Source organism: Mytilus californianus, unplaced genomic scaffold, assembly GCF_021869535.1.
Source record: "Mytilus californianus isolate M0D057914Y unplaced genomic scaffold, xbMytCali1.0.p SCAF_2, whole genome shotgun sequence".
Lineage (NCBI taxonomy): Eukaryota > Metazoa > Mollusca > Bivalvia > Mytilida > Mytilidae > Mytilus > Mytilus californianus.
The window spans coordinates 19328577-19352197 of record NW_026262668.1 but is presented as its reverse complement, the minus strand read 5'-3'; the positions used below and the strand labels follow the sequence as shown (position 1 = coordinate 19352197).

Here is a 23621-nt window from a genome sequence, read left to right as displayed (position 1 = left end):
TAAATTTAAATTTAAAAATAATAGATCTGTGCATGTATAGTGGCTGAACCTAGCTAGATCTAGCATTGGAATTCACTCTTAATTTAAGGTTAACTGAACATTTTTTAGGTTTTTACAACATTTTGTACAATGCAACTTATTTTACAAGATAGTTTACAATTTTCACTATTTTCAACTGTAATTTTTTAGGTATATAAAAATATAAAATATAATATCTTGTGTTTAGACCAGCCCAATATACATGATATAATGTTTATGGTGGATGTTAAATTTTTTTTTTACAATAAAATAATATTTTGTTCTTTTGTATGATTTTTACCATCATCACAGGATGCATCTTGAGCAACTTTTAACATCTGCATCCTTATGATTTCCATCTTTGTTTTGGCATCCAATAACATCTGTTGTGCCTCAGCTAACATTTTTTTGTCACGAAATGTACCACTGCTGTACATAGCTATCATGTTCTCTGCTCCTTGCTTCACCTACAAAGGATTTATCAATCACTAACTCTCATGTTGTTTTAGATATTAATTTCTAAACAAGAACACAGCTCTATGAATTTAAATAAATTATCTTACAAAATCGTGGAAAGCAGAATTTGAAGGACCATTTAAATGGTCAACACTAAATTGTCTAAAAAAAAAACCCACCCAAAAGCATATTTTATATCATTTTACATATTTCATGGGGAAACAAATTGTCTGAAACTCTAATTTTGGTGTGGACCAACTGTTTACATGATTTAGTGCACACTGGTGCACATGAAGGCATGTATACCTTATTTTCAATTTCCAGCTGTTTCTGAAGATTGTTCAGCCTCTGAGCTAAAGGACTGTTATCACTTCCTCCATCTTTTGTGTCTGGTGACTTCAATGTATCTATGACAAAAACACACAATAATAAATTCATATATATATTGATGTCGCTTTTAATATGTAACAGAAAGTCTAATTTACCATGTTTACATCTATATAAACATAGAGAACTTTAATACTTCATCAACATGTACATAAAAATGAATGAAACATGTTTGCATATTTTTTTCTATTACAATGTACTTCATCATGTTTATATACATAGACAAGAACTAATTTGTTAACAATTTAACTTTTCATGATCCATTTTATGTTTGATCTGTAAAATACATGTGCATGCTTTAATAAAGATCTCCTTTTATTCATATAAAATTTGATAATTACAAGTTTATCTAAATTTAAACATTGGTGCTCATCCATGTCTATGGATGTAAAATTTCTCAAGATATTTTATCCAATATGAGCAACCCTTACAAATACATCTCCTTTTATTCATATTACTTCTATACAATGTATACATAAGATACTTACCAGACATTGATTCCATGTGTGTGTGACTATTTGACATCAGTAAGTTAGAATTGATCTCCAGAAGTTCATTATGTAAATCTTTTAACTTTGAGTTTGCCTTTTTCACAATACTATTAACATCCGACAAACTTTTCTTGTCTGTTGTGGCTTCCTTTAGTTTTTCTGCTCCTTCTTTAATCTTCATTTCTTTTCTGATTTCCTTTTTGAGATTCTCCCTCATTTCTTCCAACTGAAGTTGAAGTTCTTCTTCAGTAAGATGGGGATTCAACCCGTATCTCTGACTAATGTCATGATAGGAGTTTCTCTTGGCACCTCCCTGAAACAATAACATATCCATTACTAAATTTCGTGTGGAACATATTTACTTCCTTGTGTACTACATGTAATTTTCTAAATATGTACATAGATATATATAGGTCAATTAAAGTCTGCCAGCTCTATGTAAGGTAACCAATTGTTGAGGTAATTACATTACTGACTGGGGGAAATCATCATCTTTCTGTACAAGAAAATGTTTCCTTGTAACCAGATATTCACAAACTTTTGTTAAAATCATATTCACAATTTTAATGCAATACAATACCTACACCATGTTTCAATGAAAGCAAATGTTTGGTTTACCTCCATGAAACAGCAACCCTACAAAAACAAAAGCACAACAAAATCGATTGTCTCTATAATGCACCAAGCTTTTTTGTAAAATTGTACAATTTCTCAAACATCTTCAAATGGTCTGTTCAACATGTTCAAGGAGTTTATAAATATTGACAATAATAATTTTTTACTTGCCAAGAGCAACACAACAGGCGCCACTTGTAGAGCAGGAACTGCTTACCCTTCAGGAGGACACAAGTTTACAACTGGTTATTGGTAGGCATGGTAGGGTTTGTGTTGCTCAGTCTGCAGTAAGTTCTTTTTGCAGATGTTTGTCTTTTTGGTCATGGTATTGCCTGTTTTATTCAGCTTATGTCAAGGATAGGGATGTCAACCTCTTTTTTTCTATCTTTTATCATTCATAAGTGACATAGTATTATTCCATACAAAAGAAGTTTGTATAATGTAAATACACTAGAGAACTGAGTTCTATGAAGCATAATGAATATTGATCAGGTGCAGTTTCACATATGTAACACTCCAGTCTTAAAAATATCACCCTTTCATTAAAATTTAGACCTAATTATTATGTCGGATAAAACTTTAATCTGGAGTTGACCTTTGTCATGTTTGTTGAAGTCACCTTCAAGCTTTGACACCTGAGCCATTTTCAATTCAATTAACAATTTGACAATTCAATACCTACACATTCTACTTTGTAACTAATTTTTCAATTTGTCATTTATAACAAGAAGCAGATATTCAATATAATTGTGTACAAGTACTCAGTGACTTACAACACTCTGTGGACTTACATCAGTTAGTACAAGGACACGTTATAAAACCAGGAACAAAATCATATAAAACTGATTATATGTCATCTAAAGCTATAGAAAATCCACTTGACTGCTTTAAAAGTACCACCAGCAATCAACTTGATGTAGTAAAGTCCTATTAAGATACACCAAGGTTAAATAAAACACTTGAAAAGACTGGTACAAAAAAAACTTTACTCATGAGTTAAAGTAAAATACATGTTGTTTACATTTTTTTTAACATCACTATTTAATGAAAAATTGTTCAAATCTTAAAAGACTATAGATCTGATGAATTATAAAAAAAAGTCTTTCCCACTTATATTATTTGCTACACATCTTCCATGTTAAGCACACAGAATTGTCATGATTGTATACATGTAGAATATATAAAGGTTAATACATGTTACACACCTTTCTTTGTGAGTATTTAAGGTAATAGATGTGACTGACTGTTTACCATAAATTATCTCTATTTTAAAAGGATTACCAATTTGTTTATTGGTATAATTACCTTTGTTTATTGAGATAAACCAAGTGGTCTTGTGTCAATCAACAAGGTGATTAGCCAGGTGACAAAATCAATCAAATTTGACACATACTTTTAGAATTCAATTGTGTTATTATCTTTCATTGTTAAAGACTTATCTGCAAGGAAATATTTAATACACAAATAATCTAAGAGAGACAGTTAAAGTTTTCCTATATTTTGCCTCCCCCCTAAAAAAAAAAACCAACAAAAACCAAACACCAAATTTTTGAAGTTTCAGTTTCTTAGTATCAGTACATACTCATGATGTATTCAACAATAAAATAAAACCTTTTCTGATCTCAATCTACTTATTCTTACTTCATCTTGAGAAAACAGTTGATAATTTTCTTACAATTAAACTAAGCGGCCCAATTAAGACAACTTAGGCATTAGGTATGCAATATAAAAGCTCTCAGGGAAATAACCTTGACAATGTTGGATATTAACCACTTCTAAGGGGCCATACTGGCAATACTTGTGGATAACATTGGTTTGAACTCAAAAATTACCTCAGTGTTGACAGGTCAGTGATAAGTGAAGAACTACTTAAGACCAACAGGCCATCAAGGCCCCTGCAATAATTGTTTAAGAATATATATCTTACAGGGTGTTGGGTTTTCTCTAGATTGTATGACATTTTGTCATTATACTTTTAGAGCTTACTCATAGTTACTACATGTATATGGGTTTGGCTGGAGTTGTCACTATATGGGTTTGGCTAATTAATGAAGACTGTGCCTTTAGTTGTTACTATATGAGTTTGGCTAATTAATGAAGACCGTGCCTTTAGTTGTAACTATATGGGTTTGGCTAATTAATGAAGGCCATACCTGGAGTTGTCACTATATGGGTTTGGCTAATTAATGAAAACCGTGCCTTTAGTTGTTACTATATGGGTTTGGCTAATTAATGAAAACCGTGCCTTTAGTTGTTACTATATGGGTTTGGCTAATTAATGAAGGCCATACCTGTAGTTGTTTGCATCTTCGTACTTTGGTCTCTAATGAATAGTTGTCTCATTGACATTGGCAATCATACCACATCTACCATATTGAGAATGGAAACAGGGTTTTTCCACATTATTTTTTAGAGCTACATCCAAAAAGTTAAGATTGATAAACAGGTTGATTAAGCACAGACACAATGGCACAAGGCATTCAATTTTAGGTAGGCCAGTAAAAGATTTTTTAGACTTGCCCTATGCCTAACTTGCAGTCTTCATGATAAACTTTCGAATCTACAGACCTGAAGGTGAAATTTATGAAAATCTTAAGATTCTACTGGCCTGTAGAGATTATTTTTACAGGCCCAACAGCATTTTTACAAGCCTGGGCTGGTGGGCCTGTGGTTGAGTACGAAGATTGCTGCCTATGGACAATTTAATTTAAGATAAAAATTTTTAGTATTGCATTTACATGACCAGAGACCAATTAATGTAGGAGTTAACAACTATAGGTCACTGTACCGCCTGTAACAATGAGAAAACCCATACAGCATAGTAAGCTATAATGGCTTATTCATTTGTGTGTGAATGGTGTATGTTTCATTAGTAATGGAACATCATGTTTTAAATTTTATTAATATCTCTTAACATCATTTTATATATTGTATTCTTGAATACTAATTAAAAGCATCATAATCAATGCTCATCTTAATGCTTTTTGTCTTCCATTACTGGGTATCACCAAAGTTCCTTAAATTTTAATGTCACAAGCATGATAAGACTTAAAGAGACCATGTCAGATTCCACAGAGCAAATGTGATTGTTTCAAAATTTGGCCTATGATGATTCCAATGTGTAAGACTTCTGCTATGTAATAAAAGTCATTTCAGCAATACTTTTATATTTTAAAAGTACTTGAGATTTTGTTGTTTATATTCTGATTCTATTTTACACTTTTAAATGAAAAATGTTTTGTTTAGAAGTTGTAATTGCTCACGTTTCAAAAAGAATCATGGTCTTCAAGAGTGTTATAGTCCCATGTTGAGTCCAAGCTATTGAAAATTTTTCCTCATTATACAAGATGCTAAAAAATCCTAAAATTATATACTGAATTTCATATCAAATTTGACAACCTTGTCACACATCAGTATGCAGAAAATATTAACAGATTTTATCAAGATTGGCACATATTCTAATTTGTTGAAAATTGTTTTCTGAGGTAAGTTATAACTAAAAATATATCACCTTCAGTGTTTTTTTTAATTCACTTATACCGAGATTAATAGGTTCTATAATACATGTACATTGTATTTCTACAACACATATTTTTTACTTTTTTATTAACTTTGTTCTATCCTTATGCTTAACAAAGTGACAATAGGGAAGCAGCATAGTGATAGTCTTGTTTGTAAATGATCAAATTAAATCATGTTAATTGCAAGCTGATTGGTTAATTACTGTGACACACTTCTTTGTCAATCAACTAAGACACTAAATCATTTATCTAATCCAATTATATAATTAGAAATACTCATGATTTGCAAATGTACAAATGTATCAGTAGATGTATCCATAATCTATTGTAATAATAATAAGTATTATAAGTATTTTAAAGCATAATTCAAATTAAAACATGTTGTGTTAAATCATTGGTATTTTCACAAACAAATTTTTGGTTCGTATCTGTATGTTAAAAAATATTCATCAAATTCATTTTTGTTTCAAAATGAGATGTCTCTCTGGTCCTGTAGTCCATTACCAGATCAACTGCAGATGAAGCAGCAGACCTGTCAACAGACCACTAATTGTGAATGTGTTTATAATTATACTTGTATTATTCATAATAAAATATTGTTTACACCGACAGACCACTCTTATGGTTGTGTATTCTGCATTTTTTTTCCTTTTAACATCAAAGTCTAGTGCTTTTAAGTTACAATTTTTTTTTGTTATTTATTGTTATTTGAAGATAAGCTGTGTGTAAACAATAGACATGAAATACATTTATATGGTAATATTATTATATTTTGTTGATAATGTTGCATCAATTATAGAAAAATCTAATTCTGACCGGCCTTCTATCTTAAAATGTGGTGCTAATTCATAAAATGAAAATAATACAGAATTTTAAAAAATCATATAAAAATAAGAAAATGTACAGAAAACTGTTAACTTTTTGATGACAACTTTCCACCCGAGACCAAATGACATAGCAGAACGGAATAATAGGTTACGGTACAGCATACATCTTAAAAGTTATGGTCTGCTAACGTGACGCGACGTGTTGTTTTCTGCTCTTTGGTCAGGTAGTTGTCTCTTTGACACATTCCCATTCTCAATCTTATTGAATACAGTTGGAAACTACTGTAATGCTTAACAAAGTGACAAATTAATAGGTAAGCAATAAAGTGACAATATTTTTAACAAATTAAGTTAAAAGTTTTTAGGATATAGTGGTACCCCATGCCATGGATGACTGATAAATTTGTTTGTATATTAACATGGTCAGCTTTAAAAAAATTGATGTGCAACATGTCATAAGGATTGACATCTAATTCAATATAAATGATGTTTATCTACCACATGCAAATTGTGTGGCAAAACTACTAAACACAGGTTACAGAAAGGACTCATGAGCTATTTAAGGAATGCCCAAAAATTATGGTAGCACTATCTATAGCTGCCAGTGCCGTCTGATCATCATTTGTCAGTAACGCAATCACGGGACTACCGCGACCCTATACACTTGTCAATGAGTTTTAAAATAAAATGTACATGAATAAGAAAAACAAATGTTTTACTTCTTGTTTACCTGATAGTAGGAGGTGCCAGTTTCATGCGCCATGTTTGTCGACAAAGTTATGCGGAAATGGGGCAGATACAAGCTTCACAGATGAGTTCTGCTGTCCATTAGCAGTTGAGATCGATACTATGATTGTTATTTGTTTACGAGAAAGCAGTATTATGGTGTGGCGAAGGAGTTTGTCCTGATTATTTCCTTGTTTGCATGCCAAATTTCTTCACAACCGACATTCACCAATCTGACATGTACAGTCACGTGACGAGGTCATTAGTCAAATAAACCAATGAAAACAGGTTTTACATTTCACTCATCTCGCACTAAACTAAAAAAACAAACTTTGCCATGTGCAATATTTTGTAAACTATAGTGCACTTTAGTGTCTTATTCCACAAACTTTCTGTCATCATTCTTAATGAAGATTGCCACAACAAAATATAATTTATTGAGTGCACATTATTGTCATTTCTTTTAAATGACAAATCATGTAGGAATGATTCATTAATGAATCAACAGGTCCGAAATGTAACATGATATAACACCCACGAACATAACAGTGTGCTGTAAAACAATGTGTGGACGTACTGCATGGTAGGCTTAGTAAATAGTTGAATTACCAAGATTCAAGATTTTGTTATCCAATCATGGACCCTCAAGGGGCATACACACAAAATACATGAGTATCATAGCATAACAAATTATTAAAGAGGCAAACAATATATTGTATAATACTTTCATTGAATATGACATTGTTAATATTAGCATACATTTAAATTGGAAGGTTTTCTGAAATAAATTCACTTATTTTCAGTGTAATTTTTATATCTTCCATAAATGGTCGACCCGATGTTCTGAAACAGATTTTATTATAACATAAGAGGAGATGTGCCCTATGTGGGGTATACATGGTATATTAAGACAGCAACCTAACAACACAATTGTGTATAGAAACTAGGAGGCAACATACCATCTTCGACAGTGGGCAGTCTTCAATATGTCAAGCTCTAAATTTTCCCGATTCGAGCTATTAACATGTCTGAAAAATTGTAAATAAATTAAATCATCACCAACACATTCTTTAAATAGTAAAAAAAACATTTACATTTACAAAAATCTGGGAACAGTATATCTGTCAATATATATGTTCCTGCAAAAATGTACAAAGATTAGACTAGAGACAACCCAAAAGGTTCCTGACTTAAACAATGATATGTGACAGTTTTTTTTAGATCCAACCCCCCTTCTTCAGAATAAATTGGAAGGCTAGCTTTTGTATTGTTTTTATTGATGCCTTCATGCTAAATGCAAAAATACCCTCAGCTGGTGCCATGATCATTTGGAATATCCTCCCCTTTCTTAATCTTGATTAGTGAATGTCCTCCCCTTTCTAAATCTTGATTAGTGATATATCCTCTCCTTTCTTAAGCTTGATGTAAAGACACTAATTAACTAAACTGCCTATTCACGGCGTAAATATTTAAAAAAAAATGTTACTCCGCTTTTAATTTATTGTAATAAACAGATTTTTTTAATTCAATCAAAGACTAAGAAATGAAATTTTATTTGCAAATTAGTCTAGGTAAACCTTTGACTTTGTATGAAACATACATATATTATAAATAATAAACAGGCCATTGATATAAATGTTTTCATTGGATGATAGAATGGTGCTTTGCTCCTCCCAATCTTAAGGTAATAATCATTTCATGGTTGAGCTAGCAAGGAAGCTAACCAAAGATTCTACCTTTAGCTACACACTCGTTGGAATCGGCTGTAATAGATCAGTACTTTATCTTTTGTTAGTTGTGATTGTGCTTAATTTTAGTGCTAATCTGGAGAGAAGTCCTCTGATACTAATTTTAACACTTTTTATTTTATTGCAATTAAATAGAGTTTCTCCCCTTTGTCTGATTGGCTCTCTCCATCTGTTTAAAGCATTTGCAATATCAGAATTATGATGTTTAATTAGAATGCAAGGTTTAATTATTTGATTTATATGCCTACGCAGGCCCCTTTAATTTTATATCAGACAGAATTTGTATTTATATAACATTGGAGTTTTTGTTCTTTGATTTAATGCTACTCGACTTCTATACAATTTTCAAGGTTACAAATATGAATAAATACTTGTCTATTACAGCATCCAGTTTGTCAAATATGTTTCTAATTTATGATTGACAATGAATAACTTAACCATTTTTGTCTCGCCTTGACAGAGTCAAAAAGCGAGACATAGGTATGCTGTTTCCGGTGGCGGCGTCATCTATGTATTAGTTTGTGATTAGGTCTAGTTTATGGTGAACCACTAGTAGTAGGTCAATGATATTTGGTATGCAGTTGTATAAGCATTGGCACATCTCATTACCATGGAGATTATTTGGACCTGCCCCCTCAGTCATGGTCTTTTGACTTTGAACTTTTTGCTTAGTTTACATGTATTAGTTTGTGATTAGGTCAGTTTCTAGGGAACCACTAGTGGTAGGTCAATTATATTTGGTATGCAGTTGTATAAGCATTGGCATATCTCATTTCCATGGAAATTATTTGGCCCTGCCCCCTCAGTCATGGTCTATTGGCTTTGAAACTTTTGCTTAGTTTACATGTATTAGTTTGTGATTAGGTCAGTTTATGGGGAACCACTAGTGGTAGGTCAATGATATTTGGTATGCAGTTGTATAAGCATTGACATATCTCATTTCCATGGAAATTATTGGGCTCTGCTACCTCAGTCATGGTCTATTGACTTTGAAACGTTTGCTTAGTTTACATGTATTAGTTTGTGATTAGATCAGTTTAAGATGAACCACTAATGTTAAGTCAATGATATTTGGTATGCAAATTTATTGGCATTTGCAAGTCTCGTTTCAATGGAGATTATATAGCCCAACCCATCAGCATGGTTCTTAGACTTTGAAACTTTTACATAGTTTACAAGTTAATGTTTGCGTTTAGGTTTGTTTAAACATGTTAAAGGAAACGACTTATAATAAGTCAATGGTATTTGGAGATTGTAAAGCCATGTACCTTCAGTCATGGTTCATTGTCTTTGAATATTTGCATAACTTACATGTTAAAGTATTGCTATATTAATTTCAACATTTGCATTATCAAAATTACAAAAAGGCGAGACATATCTCTGTGATAACAGTTTATTAAAAGTGTGCAGCTGTATCATCATGGTCAAATATTTTTACTTAAATCAATTAACAGAACCAATTTATTGCTGAAAAAGTGCCTATCTTTCCAAATGAAATTCTTTTTGTGTCAATTTTAGTTGTATATGGTTTGAAGTTGCAAGTGGTTAGTTTAAATGTATATATTTATGATGAAATTTTACATTTCTAGCATGCTGAAACTTAGTAGCACAACATTATAGTACTGGAAAGATATGTAAAACAGCCAGCTTTAGAATCCCATGTTAATTCTCACATGAAATATGAAGAGAAGGAGATGTAGGGTATACAATGAGACAACATTCCATCCTTGCCAAAAAAAAAAGAAAATATTTAAATGTTAACATACATGTACCGTCTTCAACACTTCAAATATCACAGCTTAATTAGATGTGCCCTTAATGTAGAAAAGATGTCAATTTATTTAACAGAGACAAACAAATTAAGATATAACCAAAGACAACAGCTGATGTATTACATTGAAGAGGATCTGGATGTGGGGTCCTTCATTTCTGTATTTTTTAATCTTTTAGGCCATTTTTCTCTATTCTTTATACTTTTTGCCCATTATTCTCTATTCTTTATATTTTAGCACCTCATTATTCTCTATTCTTTATTTTTTTGGTCCATTTTTATATTCTTTATATTTTTTGCCCATTACTCTCTATTCTGTAAACTTCCATCCACACCCTCATTGGACAGACACACATACTTGTGGTAGGGTTCAACTGAACTAGTTTTAGCTTCCGAGAAGGTTCCCATATGTTTCATCTTACTTTAATTTGTAAGCATGAGGGATAATTAGAATTAGAAGGCATTTATTTGGCGGCAGTATCTAACCAACAGATATAGCTACCTTAATCAGTTTTTAGCTCACCTGGCCCAAAGGTCCAAGTGAGCTTTTCTCATCACTTGGTGTCTTCCGTCATCTGTTATCTTTTTCAAAAATCTCCTCTGAAACTACACTGTCAAATTTAACCAAACTTGGCGACAATCATCATTGGGGTATCTAGTAAAAAAGATGTGTCCGATGACCCCGCCTGCCAACCAACATGGCCAACATGGCTAAAAATAGAACATAGGGGGTTAAAACGCTATGAAAAGAGAAAATCTGATGGAAGCACAAATGTTTAGAGAGTTGAGATCTACCTATTGTCCATTTACATCGAAACTGTCAGACGACTTCTTATAGTTGTTGCCCTTAAACATTTTGTTAAATGACAAATTTCACCAATTATTTTCATTTTTGCCTATTATCTTGAATATTACACATGTTACAATGGGTTGAGAGAAACTTTGAATATAAAAATGATCATAAAGACAAGATCTATAAATAAGTCAGCATGACCGAATCATCCAACGACTCCTTTTTGGAGTTATTGCCCTTTAATGACGAACTTGACCAATTTTTTTGTGTTTTTGTCCAATATCTAAAAATTGAAATAGTTGGATAGAAACTGAAATAAGCAAAAATTATCCGCAAGAAAAGAACTACAGATAAGTTAACGTGACTGAAATTGTCCAAAGACTCTTTATTGGAGTTATTGCCCATTAATGATAAATTTTACCAATTTTTTTGTGTTTTTGCCCAATGTTTTAAAAGCTAAAAAAAATAGATAGAAACTTTAAATAGGTAAAAAAGATCAGCAAGACAAGATCTTCAAATAAGTCAAATTTTGTTGAAATTGTTATTAGACTCTTTGTAGGGGTGATTGCCCTTAATTTCTATTCCAGTTCACATTGTTGGAGAGTGTCCTTTGTTGAAGATGCACATAGACCTAGGTGAGCGATACAGGATCTTTAAAGCCTCTAGTTTGTAGTAGGGAGCACACATTGACCCTACTTTCCAAATTATTTGCTATTTTTTATTACCTTGTTCAAGTTAGTGGTCATTCATTTACTGTGTATTTTAGTTTTACGATTTTGGTAAGGATAGGTAAAGGGGGAAGTTTGTTCTGGTTTAACCCCACCACATTTTGTACCTGTAAAAGTCAGGCTATCTTAACCATGTTAACCATGTGTTTTTGGTTGTTATTTGTCTTTGTAAGTTTGTTTTTTCAGAGGAGTTGGGTGTTGGTTAGGTTGATGTGGTCTGTTGTACTCTATTTTTGTAATTCCTGTTTTCCTTTTTTATGTATAAACTAAAATGAAGAACACAAAGGTTAGGCAAGCGTTGCTCCTTTGATAAATTGGCTAATTCTTAGTACCGTCCAAAATATATCACAGAATGATTGTTTTTTGTACATTCACCTTTTGTTTATTCCTTTCCAATTCCTTATGGTCTGTCAGTCAGGCTATGGAAAATAGAAATAGCTCTTTTTCTTGGAATTTATTTTAAGTCCCCTTTTATTCCCACACATTTTGACGTCTATAGAAATATACTATGGTATTAAAGATTTTGTTCACATCTTATGTAACCTCTGTTATTATGTTATGTTATCATTTTAGTGCTCTGGAACCAGATGATATCTGTAAGTCCTGTTCCTTCAACTCCAAAACAACTGCTAAAGGGAGACAACAACCTGTATGGCGGGATCCGCCTGGTGGTCAGAAGTATTACCCATCATACAATGTGGCTCCTGGTTCGCATACGTAAGTCCTGTAACCTATTTAAAGTTTTGGAATATTAGTGGTCAAGAAGGGTAAATTTAAGTTTATCTTTGATCATAGTGTCTCTCCTGCAAGGAAAGTTGCAGAATGCAAAACAAAGTTATGCTAATTCAATGGCAACAGCAGCAATGTATGTGCATGCATGTCTGTATCCTTATGCTAATTCAATGGCAACAGCAGCAATTTATGTGCATGCATGTCTGTATCCTTATGCTAATTCAATGGCAACAGCAGCAATGTATGTGCATGCATGTCTGTATCCTTATGCTAATTCAATGGCAACAGCAGCAATGTATGTGCATGCATGTCTGTATCCTTATGCTAATTCAATGGCAACAGCAGCAATGTATGTGCATGCATGTCTGTATCCACAGCCAGATCTTAGTACCAAGTAGGCAAATACTCTTCTTAATTTGTAAATACCTTAACCTAATCAAGTCAAACTTTGTAATGAAAGAAAAAAGTCATGTGATCTGTGCCTGGCATGGTTCAATGACTATTGTTAAGGTTAATGTCCTAGTTGACGTTTTTAAGGTTCATGTCCCTAAACTGTAGTCAATACATGAATAGGAATATCTATTGTAAATATGCATTTTGTTGAGTAGGTCAGTCTCCAGGCAATACTATGTAACTATAACCTACATTTTACACTACATTGACTTTGGATAAGGTTTTGTGTCTGTGTTCCTATCTAATATGAAACTTAGTGTATATAAGATGATTGCCATTGTTTTTTTTGGGTTTCAATTACTGTAAATTCAGAAATTATTACGAGGTTTTTATTAATGCGAATAATGCACCTGGGTGAGTATCGCAATAATAAGAACTCACATTCTGATAAGTTTTACATATATCTGCATGCAGAGTTTTCTGAAATTGCAATAATTGAACTAACATTTTTTTCAATTCTTCAAAATCGCAATAACAAATGCATGTAATGAATTCTGAATTTACAGTATGCATAGTTTTGCAAGATGATGGATTCAGGCTCCTCTGAGCCTTTAGTTCATGCTGCTCAGCCTGCTATTCTGTTTAGATAAGTTGATTAAGATAGATAATATGACATATGTGAATACAATTTCCTTAAAGATTCGTATATGTATGTATTCCATAGCTGCACATGTAATTTTTCCTCTGTTATACAGACCGGTGTTGATTTCAAGTCAGCATTACCAGGGAGAACTAGATACTAATACAGAGAGAGTGATACAACCAATGAGATGGGGTCTAGTCCCATCATGGCATAAAGGAGATCCAACAAATGTAGGGTATGAAACCAATAACTGTAGAGCAGAAGGAATGTTGGAGAAAAAGACATATAAAGTTCCATTAGAAAAAGGTAGAAGATGTGTGGTACTAGCTGATGGGTAAGATAATGTTTGTAAGGTGGTGTTTTTATTATCCTATTTTGCAACCAATACATTTAGAGTATGATCAACCAATTATTAAGATCCTATGCTATAGAAAATGATATGTGTAGTTTATGCTGATGATACCCCAACTTAGTGGCAAATAGACCAAACAAAATCATTTTCCAAAACAGATCTAGAAGTCAACATATGGTCTTCAACAATAGACAGGTGTCTGTAAAAATGTCAAGCTCTAAATTGTCTATAGTCTAGAAAAATTCGATAAATTTAACAGAACCTGCTATTAATTCCTTATTCCTTATATACCTATATGGAGATATTTTTATTTCAGAATGATAGGTCATTCTTTTGAAGAATCAACCCGGATGATACCAAGTTTCAATGAAATTTACTTCAAGGCATAAAATAATGACCTGTGTTAGATCATTATTTTCCCTGATTAAAATGTAGACTATAATGTACTTAAACATTTGATTCGTTTGATAGTTATTGTGTGTTTTTTTTTCCAATTGGGGTTTTACTTTTTAATTTTCCATCTTTGATAGGTTTAAAGCAGAAACAATCCTTTCCTTCATTTATAAGACTGAAATCCTCGTTGATGCACATTTTAACTTTCGAAATAAATAATGTAAAGTTTTGTTAATTTATCGCTACAATAAACATGATAAAGGGACATGTAAATGTCAGATGAATTTGATAATGAAAATTTTTCATAAAACTTTTAAAACAAGCCAGATTTAACACATTTGTGTATGGGATATATATATATGTTTATACCTTTTACTCTATCAAATGACCAAATATTATTATTTTATTTAGAATAACAGCCACATACTTTTTAATTGGGGGAGTATAATATTTAATTGCGATTCTCGGTTTTAAAAAATTGTATTGCTAGACAAAAGAGAGAAAACAATTATTCGGAATAGTTCGGAAAAATTGTTGAAAAAATAATATGCTTTTCCGCAGTAAAAAAGGTCATGATAAAAAGAAAAAAACATAGCACCCCCATTCATAAACTAAGTTGATTTAATTGATTATTTACAAAGCGACTTATATTTTTCGTACACCGTAACAATTCATTTGTGTCTTGCATCATGCAGTTACAGTTATATTTTTATTGTAACTGGATAATGATTTCTAAAGTTTATATCTAGATTAATAAGTGAGTTTTATTTCACATTATAAATGAGCTGTAGGGTGTATTAAAACCTGAATGCATCGGAAAAGAATATCCCACTTTCGTGTGGTCTGTAAAATAGGATGCAAATCCTTTAAATCTTTGCAGATAATAATATTTTTTTATTGTTTATAAGTCAGATAATACATATTTTAAGGTTTTTCTTGTCGTATAACATACTTCGGGATGTCAGGATTGCCCAGACAAAGACCTCCCTCTTTCATTTGATCAATCCTGACACACCTCGGTGTGTTATATGACCAAAAAGACCTTGAAAAGAAGTTCACAATATATACTGAGCAACTTGTATTTCCTTTGCATCCATTTCCATCTAGTTTGTTGAGATGAAAAGATTCATGTCAAATCATATCAAAACCTATGGGAAATCACATTATCTAAGTGAATGAATATGATATTCTTAATCTTTAACCAAAAATTAACTTCTCTCAATGATTTGAATGAAATTCATGTTTAATTTAAGTTTCTTCGAATGGAAGAGAGAACAAAACAAAAAGCAACCATACTTTATTTATTCCCCACAAGACACTTGGGTTAAAAAAGAAAATCCTGACTTAAAAGTGAAGAAGGAGCCTATTGATCCTGATCAGAACTTTAATGTTAAAGACGAAGAACTTGAGGAAGGTTTGTTCATTATACATGTTACCAGCAAAAAGTGAAATAAGGAATTTCGCTATAATCATAGGCACCAAACTTTTGCCTAGGCAATTATTATATCCAGAAATGTAACCAACTATATTTATCTCATTAATTTAACCCTTAAATGATTGAATCTTAAAGATTATAACAAATTTACATCACACTATAATGTATATTATTCTAGTTTATTCACCTTATTTTGTGTATGGCTTACCAGTAGTTATAAGTGAACTTATTTTGCACCCAGGTACATGGAGGACTGATGTGTTGATGGAGTAAATTTGCTTTTGTAAATAGAACTATTAAGGAAAAAATTAAAAAGTTTTTATCATTTTTAGCTCACCTGGCCCAAAGGGCCAAGTGAGCTTTTCTCATCACTTGGTGTCTGTCGTCCGTCGTCCTGCGTCCGTAAACTTTTACAAAAATCTTCTCCTCTGAAACTACTTGGCCACAATCATCATTGGGGTATCTTGTTTGAAAAATGTGTCCGGTGACCCGGCCAACCAACCAAGATGACCGCCATGGCTAAAAATAGAACATAGGGGTAAAATGTAGATTTTGGCTTATATCTCTGAAACCAAAGCATTTAGAGCAAATCTGACATGGGGTAAAATTGTTTATCAGGTCAAGATCTATCTGCCCTGAAATTTTCAGATGAATCTGACAACCCGTTGTTGGGTTGCTGCCCCTGAATTGGTAATTTTAAGGAAATTTTGCCGTTTTTGGTTATTATCTTGAATATTATTATAGATAGAGATAAACTGTAAACAGCACTAATGTTCAGCAAAGTAAGATCTACAAATAAGTCAACTTGACCAAAATGGTCAGTTGACCCCTTAAGGAGTTATTGCCCTTTATAGTCAATTTGTAAATTTTTACAAAATATTTTCCACTGTAACTACTGGGCCAAGTTCATTATAGATAGAGATAATTGTAAGCAGCAAGAATGTTCAGTAAAGTATGATCTACAAACACATCACCATCACCAAAACACAATTTTGTCATGAATCCATCTGTGTCCTTTGTTTAATATGCACATAGACCAAGGTGAGCGACACAGGCTCTTTAGAGCCTCTAGTTTTGATTAGTTATATAATATGGCTATTGAAATCATTATGATTCTTGAACCTAAATAAAAGAGATTATGCAGTTTTTTTTTTCCTTTTTGATGTTTTCTGTGTTTAATTCTCATTTCTGGGTTGACCTTCATCAGGGAAGTAAAGAGTTATAATGTTTGGACAGTCAAAGATGGATGGAGCTAAATAACATGGACACATGCTTAAGTGACCTTAAAAAGGACTTTTCAAAAAAATATATGTAAGGTAAACCTTGCCGGTGGGAGATGCAACTTCAAATTTTTTTAAAATAACAAAGTTAACCAGCTGAGAAAATAAATATGTACAATAAATCATGAAAGGATACTTTCTCAAAGCTACTGGCTGTTAGAACTGCTCTTTAATAAGAAAATATTTGAAAAAAATTATCATAAAAAAAATTGAAACAAGTTACATTTATGAAATGAATTTTAACTCATAATTTGAAATGAGGTATTCTCACTAATGCTGTTTTACAGTTTATGTTTTAGGCATAACATTATTCATGATGTTACCTGAAATCCTAGGAATTAATGAGAATGGATAACAAAATTAGTTCAATGCCAAGGATATGAAATTATTTGAATTTTCAGATTATAACACTCTTAGAAAATGAAAGCTATCTCAAATTATACTATTGAAAATGTAATAGCATGTTTGAACCTTGGTATTTGGCCACATGGAATGTCATGTTGATAGAACATATTTGTACTCTGAAAAAAAGAAGAAATTATAGCCAAAATTTGTTAATATTATGCTAGAATAATATTTGTTTTATCTTAAATTGATCTGTTGATTAACAAAATCAGTGTAATTATGTAGACTTGGTGTTGTATTTGTAGAAACAGAAGTCACAGAGAGAAAGCTGTTGATGATGGCAGGTGTATTTGATGTATGGCATCCCCCAGATGTAAGATAGCTTAAATGACATATTACAACTCATATTTATATATGCTCTTATTATACATGAATGTTTAAGTAAATTTAAACATGTAATGTATAAGTATTCTCCACACATAAAAATGTTTGATACTGATTTTGGTGCACACAAGACCATTTTTTGTAGAATAACTACCATCAGGTACATGTATAAAAATTCACAGGCTGTTATTACATGTAGTGTGAAAAGGTATTTGTTCATTTGTTTAATTTATGATGTTTGGTAAGGTATGGTAATTGTTTTGTTAAACTACCTTTTCCAAAAGACAATACCTGTGGCATATATATTTAAACAGAAAAATAGCATACACTTACAATTTTGGTCATTTTGTCTAACATGTCTAAAGTAAAACACAAAATTAAATTAGATAGAAAATTTTCCATCTGTCCTTCATATAAACTGCTTACACAAGAAATGTTTTCTTTAACAACAGTGGTTAAGTTTTTAGGTAATATTTTCATTTGTGCATGAATAGGACAAATGCAGTGCATGACAAAAAGTATTTGTCACCAACAATGAGTTCTACTCAGAAAAAATTCTAATGTGGTCTTTAGATGGAGAGTTGTCTCATTGGCACTCATACCACATCTTCTTATTTCTATTTAGACACACTTTTTCTGATCCCCACAAGTGTTCATTGGACATTCAGTTCTGAAATTACAAATTTCATCTTGGATGGTGTTTGGCATTCATTCCTTAAATAGTAATAACACTTTTAGGGACTTAAGAATTGTACTGTTTCGATTGTTAGACTAGAGTTCATTTCAACTTTTGCTATAAACAATCTTCTATTTATAATTAATTTGTAAATTTTAAATTGGGATTTTTTTTAAGTATGTCTTTTTAGCAAATTGATCTTTTGACATTTCAGAACTCTGCTCCAGTATATTCTTACAGTGTAATAACAGTAGAATCTTCGCCTGTGATGTCATGGATACACCATAGAATGCCTGTAAGTTGTATTTGATTTAATGATCCCACAGGGAGTGAGGAAGTTCCCTCTAGATTTTAAGGTCACTTGATCAAAGATCAAGGTCACATAATATATTGAAAGACTGAAATTTGGCCAACATTTTGGTTTCTTGATGTACATGATGTAATCATTTGAACCATTTTCAAGTTAACTAAGCTGGGTTTGATAATGTCCCATGGGATGAAGATGACCTCTTTTTTCAAAGGTCAAGGTCACAGCAGCAATTGAATGACTGAAATAGGGCAAATATTTTGTTTCGGAATGAAGATTTTTTTATCATATGTTTCACTGATACCGAAGATAGTTTTATCAAAGAAGACATTTTTATTTTGAGGTCATTATATCAATGGTCAAGGTCACAGCAGCAGTTCTTGAAACAGAAATTTGGCCACAAGTTTTGTTTTTGATGATATCTTTTTAACCATATTTCAAACTTTCACCAAGCATATATTGAATTACCCCTTGAAAAGATAAAGACCCTTATTGATTTTTTTGTCAGTAGGTCCCACACCACACCACACCATACCAAAAAAAAAATCCACAGTCCTCAACACAGAAACTATTTCTGTTTCAAAAATAATCGCAACTCAGCTAATGCTTCTTTAATGTTTAAAAATGATGTTTTTGCTTTGTTGACTTCTGCTGAACCTTGCAAATTTCGACCAATCATTTGCCAGGAAACAGATATTTCTCTGGTGAGGAGAACAATTTTTTCACAATCGGTTGGGAAATGTGAAAATAGTAAAAAAATTAGAGAAATCCTAGTCTTTAGTATTAACTCATGTTAAAACTTATTATTCTCTGTTACACAAGTTTTCTGAACTTAATCTGACTGTGTGTCCATTTATTGACTTACTTAACTGAATATTGTTGTCCCCCGCGCAACGTGTTGACGTCTGTCCGGTCTTATTAGTGCTCTCACATTTACAATTCTAATCTTGCCAGATTTTTATAAAACTTATATCATAGGTTTATATCAGCAATGTCTCATAAGAGTTTATGCCCCTTGGAAACATTAATTATATTGGAAATTGAATCGTTAGCGCTCTCATATGCACAATTCTTGCCAGATTTTTATGAAACTTATATCATAGGTTTATAACAGCAATGTCTCGGACTGATGAATTATTTTTAAAAGAGTTATGCCCCTTAGAAATATTAATTATATGGAAATTTGCATTGTAAGCACTCTCACAATTACAATTTTTGCCAGATTTTTATCAAATTCATATCAAAGGTTAATATCAGCAATATCACAGAATTTTCCAAAATAATTTCGGATCTAATATTTTTAATTATTGTAGGCAATATTGACAAATGATGCTGAAATTGAAGAATGGTTAAACTTTGCAGAAGTTCCATTAAGAGGGGTAAGTTTGCAAAATATTCCTTTATTTTCACATTTCTTCATTTTTTCATAATAAAATGATAAAAAATCTCTATTTGATTTTTTTTTTAATTGAGGAGAAAAAAATTAACCTAAGCAGTAGCTTGTAAACTTGAATAGCCTGAACTTGTATTTAAGTACTGTCCCCGTTTTTTTTATTTGCCTAATTCTTTTAGTTATATGCTATAGGCAGTACAGAATATTAGACCTACAGAAAGCTTACAGATGCACCCAGTAACAACAGCCATGGGTAACTCACGTTACAAATCACCAGACTGTGTTCAACCAGTAGATCTGAAGTAAGTTGCTTGGTCATCTTTAATGTTAGGATACATTTTAAGAAGAGTTATTTTCTCAAGTTTCATCCATTCTAAGTTGAAGATGTATATTCAAATAAGAATAAATAAAATAACTTACTCAAATACAATGCAGTGAATGAGACTCCACTGTCAGTAATGTCATTTTTGTATAACATGCGACAAAAGTCGCAAAATGCTGAACATAGGGTTGCTAAGCAGCGATAGCGTCAAATTTTTGTTTTTTGTATAAAGCTTTATATTTCAGAAAGTATAAGACATAGATACTTCATATCTTGTATATAGATGCCTTATGATTTGATGATTCCATCTTGCATATATCCATTGTCCTAGAACTCATATTAATGTTTCAGCAACTGCTTGAAAAAACAGTTTTTTTTATCATATAATTTTTGCACTTATTATGAGGTAAATAGGACAACTATATTTGGTATATAGAATCATTGAAAGGTAAACATATAAAATAAGGAGATGTGGTTTGATTGCCAATGAGACAACTAGCCACCAGAGACCAAATGTCAGCAACTATAGGTCACGGTATGGCCTTCAACAATGAGCAAAACCAATACCAGATAGCGAACTTTAAAAGGCCCCAACATAATAAAAAGTAACGCAATTCAAATGAGAGAATCAATGGCCTAATTTATGAACAAAACAAATTGAAAAAAAAAATGATGTACAGCAACAATCGTAAACTGCTGAATTACAGGCTTCTAACTTGGGACAGGTACAAACAGAATGTACATGTACAATGTACAATACATATACATTCTACAGGGTTCACCCATCAATTATTTTGGGGGGTATCTAGCTTTAAGGTCTGGACATTTTCTGGAAATTTTCACATGATTGAGGTTACTTTTTCTTTTTCTTTTATTATCATTCAAGACTTATATATATTTATTTATATTTTCGATGTTTTATTTAAGGAAACCAAAAGCACCAGTAAACAGCATTATGAAGAACTGGTTGTAACAGCCTAAAAAGGAACAAAATGACCATGGACTAAGTTCACCTACAAAATCCCCATTAAAATCTAACTCACCATCAATGAGACCATCTCCAACAAAACAATCAAAAAGTAGTAATCTAATGATGAACTGGTTACATAAGGGGAAAAGGGAACCAGATGAAGATAACAACTCTCCAGCAAAGAAGATAAAAACTTGTGATGCTTGAATTTATTTGGAATTTACACTCTGGTGCCATTTGTGTTCAAAAATAAAAATGAATATCTTATGTTGAAATGTAGTTTTGTAACAAATCGTATAATTATCATAATTTGGCTGTGAAATGCTTGAAATTAATCATACATACCATTACACAAATACCCTTGTGTTCAAACATCATTTTATATATATATATATATATATGTGAAGACTTTACTTTTTATTTGTTAAATAATAGTTTATATGGAGTCATTGTATCGTTAATTGTCATCTAGACACATTTTTGTTTTTGCTAGCCAATATTTAAAATTGTAACAGTGGTATGATATTGATTGATGTAAAGTTTAGTAAAATACCATTTAACATATTTAAAATGTGACAAGATATATAAAAAAGATGTGTTTGCAATAAAATGATCTGATATTCCTCTTTTGCAGAATTAATGTATTTGTATCGCTTACTAACAGTACTTATCAGTTTGACGACTATTTCGAGGCCCTGCCCCCCTAATTCATGGTCCAGTGACTTTGAATTAATAAGCAATTTTCAATGTTAAGTTTTCTGCTTAAGTTAGTTTGATAGGATTTACTGGTGATAGATATTTGATATTTTGTATGATGTCGCATAATTATCAATACATATCAGTTTGACGACTATTTTGAGGCCCTGTCCCCTAGGACATGGTCTAGTGACTTTGAATTAATAAGCATTTTTCAATGTTAAGTTTTCTGCTCGAGTTAGTTTGATAGGATCTTCTTGTGATAGATCAATGATATTTTGTATGAAGTTGCATTACTATCAGTACATATCTGTATGACGACTATTTTGAGGCCCTGCCCACCGTAGGTCATGGTCCTGTGATTTTGAATTAATTAGTAATTTTCAATGTTAAGTTTTCTGCTTAAGTCAGTTTGATAAGAACCATGTAACAGATCAATGATATTTTGTATAAAGTTGCATTACTATCAGTACATCTCAGTTTGTTGACCATTTAGGCCCTGCACACTAGATCATGGTCCAGCGACTTTGAATTAATATGCAATGTTGCTGTCCTTCAGATTGTCTTTTTCTGAATTTTATGCAGACAGGCGAGGCATATCTCTGTGTCAACAGTTTATTGTTTATTGATTAGCATTTAGTTTTTGTGTTGAAGTGGTACTTTTGTTTACTCTCAATTTAACGAGAACTACATTTATTCTGCAGAATTGTTGTAAGGTATACATATTTCTTATTCATTTATTGAAGTTAAGCTTTGATCAGCCTTTTTAGTTACTATTACTTAATGTACAAGTTAGTAAGCTAGCACTTTATAATAATAAAGAAGTTTAACCTGGAAATGTTGTAGTTTTCAATCAAACACTAACCATTCAATTCTTCATTATCTTTTATGAGACACATGAAAATCAGATTTAGGTCAAAGATTTACCATGCTGAATTTCATAGCACAGTTCATTAAAATTACATGTATGTAAAAAATAGTATTCCTAATAACTATGCCGTTGAAGTATTGCACAACCATCATTATTTTTTCTGTCTTTTGATGTTTTTATACGACCGCAAAAAAATTTTTGTGGTCGTATATTGGTATGACGTTGGCGTCGTCGTCGTCGTCGTCGTCGTCGTCGTCCTGCGTCGTCGTCCGAATACACATTGGTTTTCGCACTCTAACTTTAGTTTAAGTGAATGGATCTTTTTGAAATTTTACCATAAGGTTAAAT

General features: G+C 31.9%; 2 protein-coding genes across 3 annotated transcripts in view; one reads left to right on the top strand and one right to left on the bottom strand.

Moving 5' to 3' along the window:
* The window catches only part of LOC127729428 (serine/threonine-protein kinase N2-like), a 38404-nt gene extending 31093 nt beyond the window's left edge, over window positions 1-7311 (bottom strand). For both annotated transcript variants that reach the window (XM_052237254.1, XM_052237255.1), the window contains exons 1-4: window positions 7046-7311; window positions 1350-1665; window positions 781-881; window positions 320-485 (exon numbers count right to left, since the gene is read on the bottom strand). In XM_052237254.1, coding sequence (XP_052093214.1) covers window positions 320-485; window positions 781-881; window positions 1350-1665; window positions 7046-7078 — 616 coding nt within the window. In that variant the 5' untranslated portion in view covers window positions 7079-7311. The remainder of the gene's footprint in view (window positions 1-319; window positions 486-780; window positions 882-1349; window positions 1666-7045) is intronic.
* A 44-nt stretch (window positions 7312-7355) lies between these two features.
* Window positions 7356-23240, top strand: LOC127729429 (abasic site processing protein HMCES-like). The gene is made up of 9 exons (XM_052237256.1): window positions 7356-7624; window positions 12655-12798; window positions 13962-14183; window positions 15848-16008; window positions 17960-18027; window positions 18929-19009; window positions 20335-20400; window positions 20607-20716; window positions 21664-23240. Exons 1-9 carry the CDS (start codon window positions 7605-7607, stop codon window positions 21707-21709), a joined length of 918 nt encoding a protein of 305 aa, XP_052093216.1. The 5' UTR covers window positions 7356-7604; the 3' UTR covers window positions 21710-23240.
* Window positions 23241-23621: the final 381 nt, after the last annotated feature.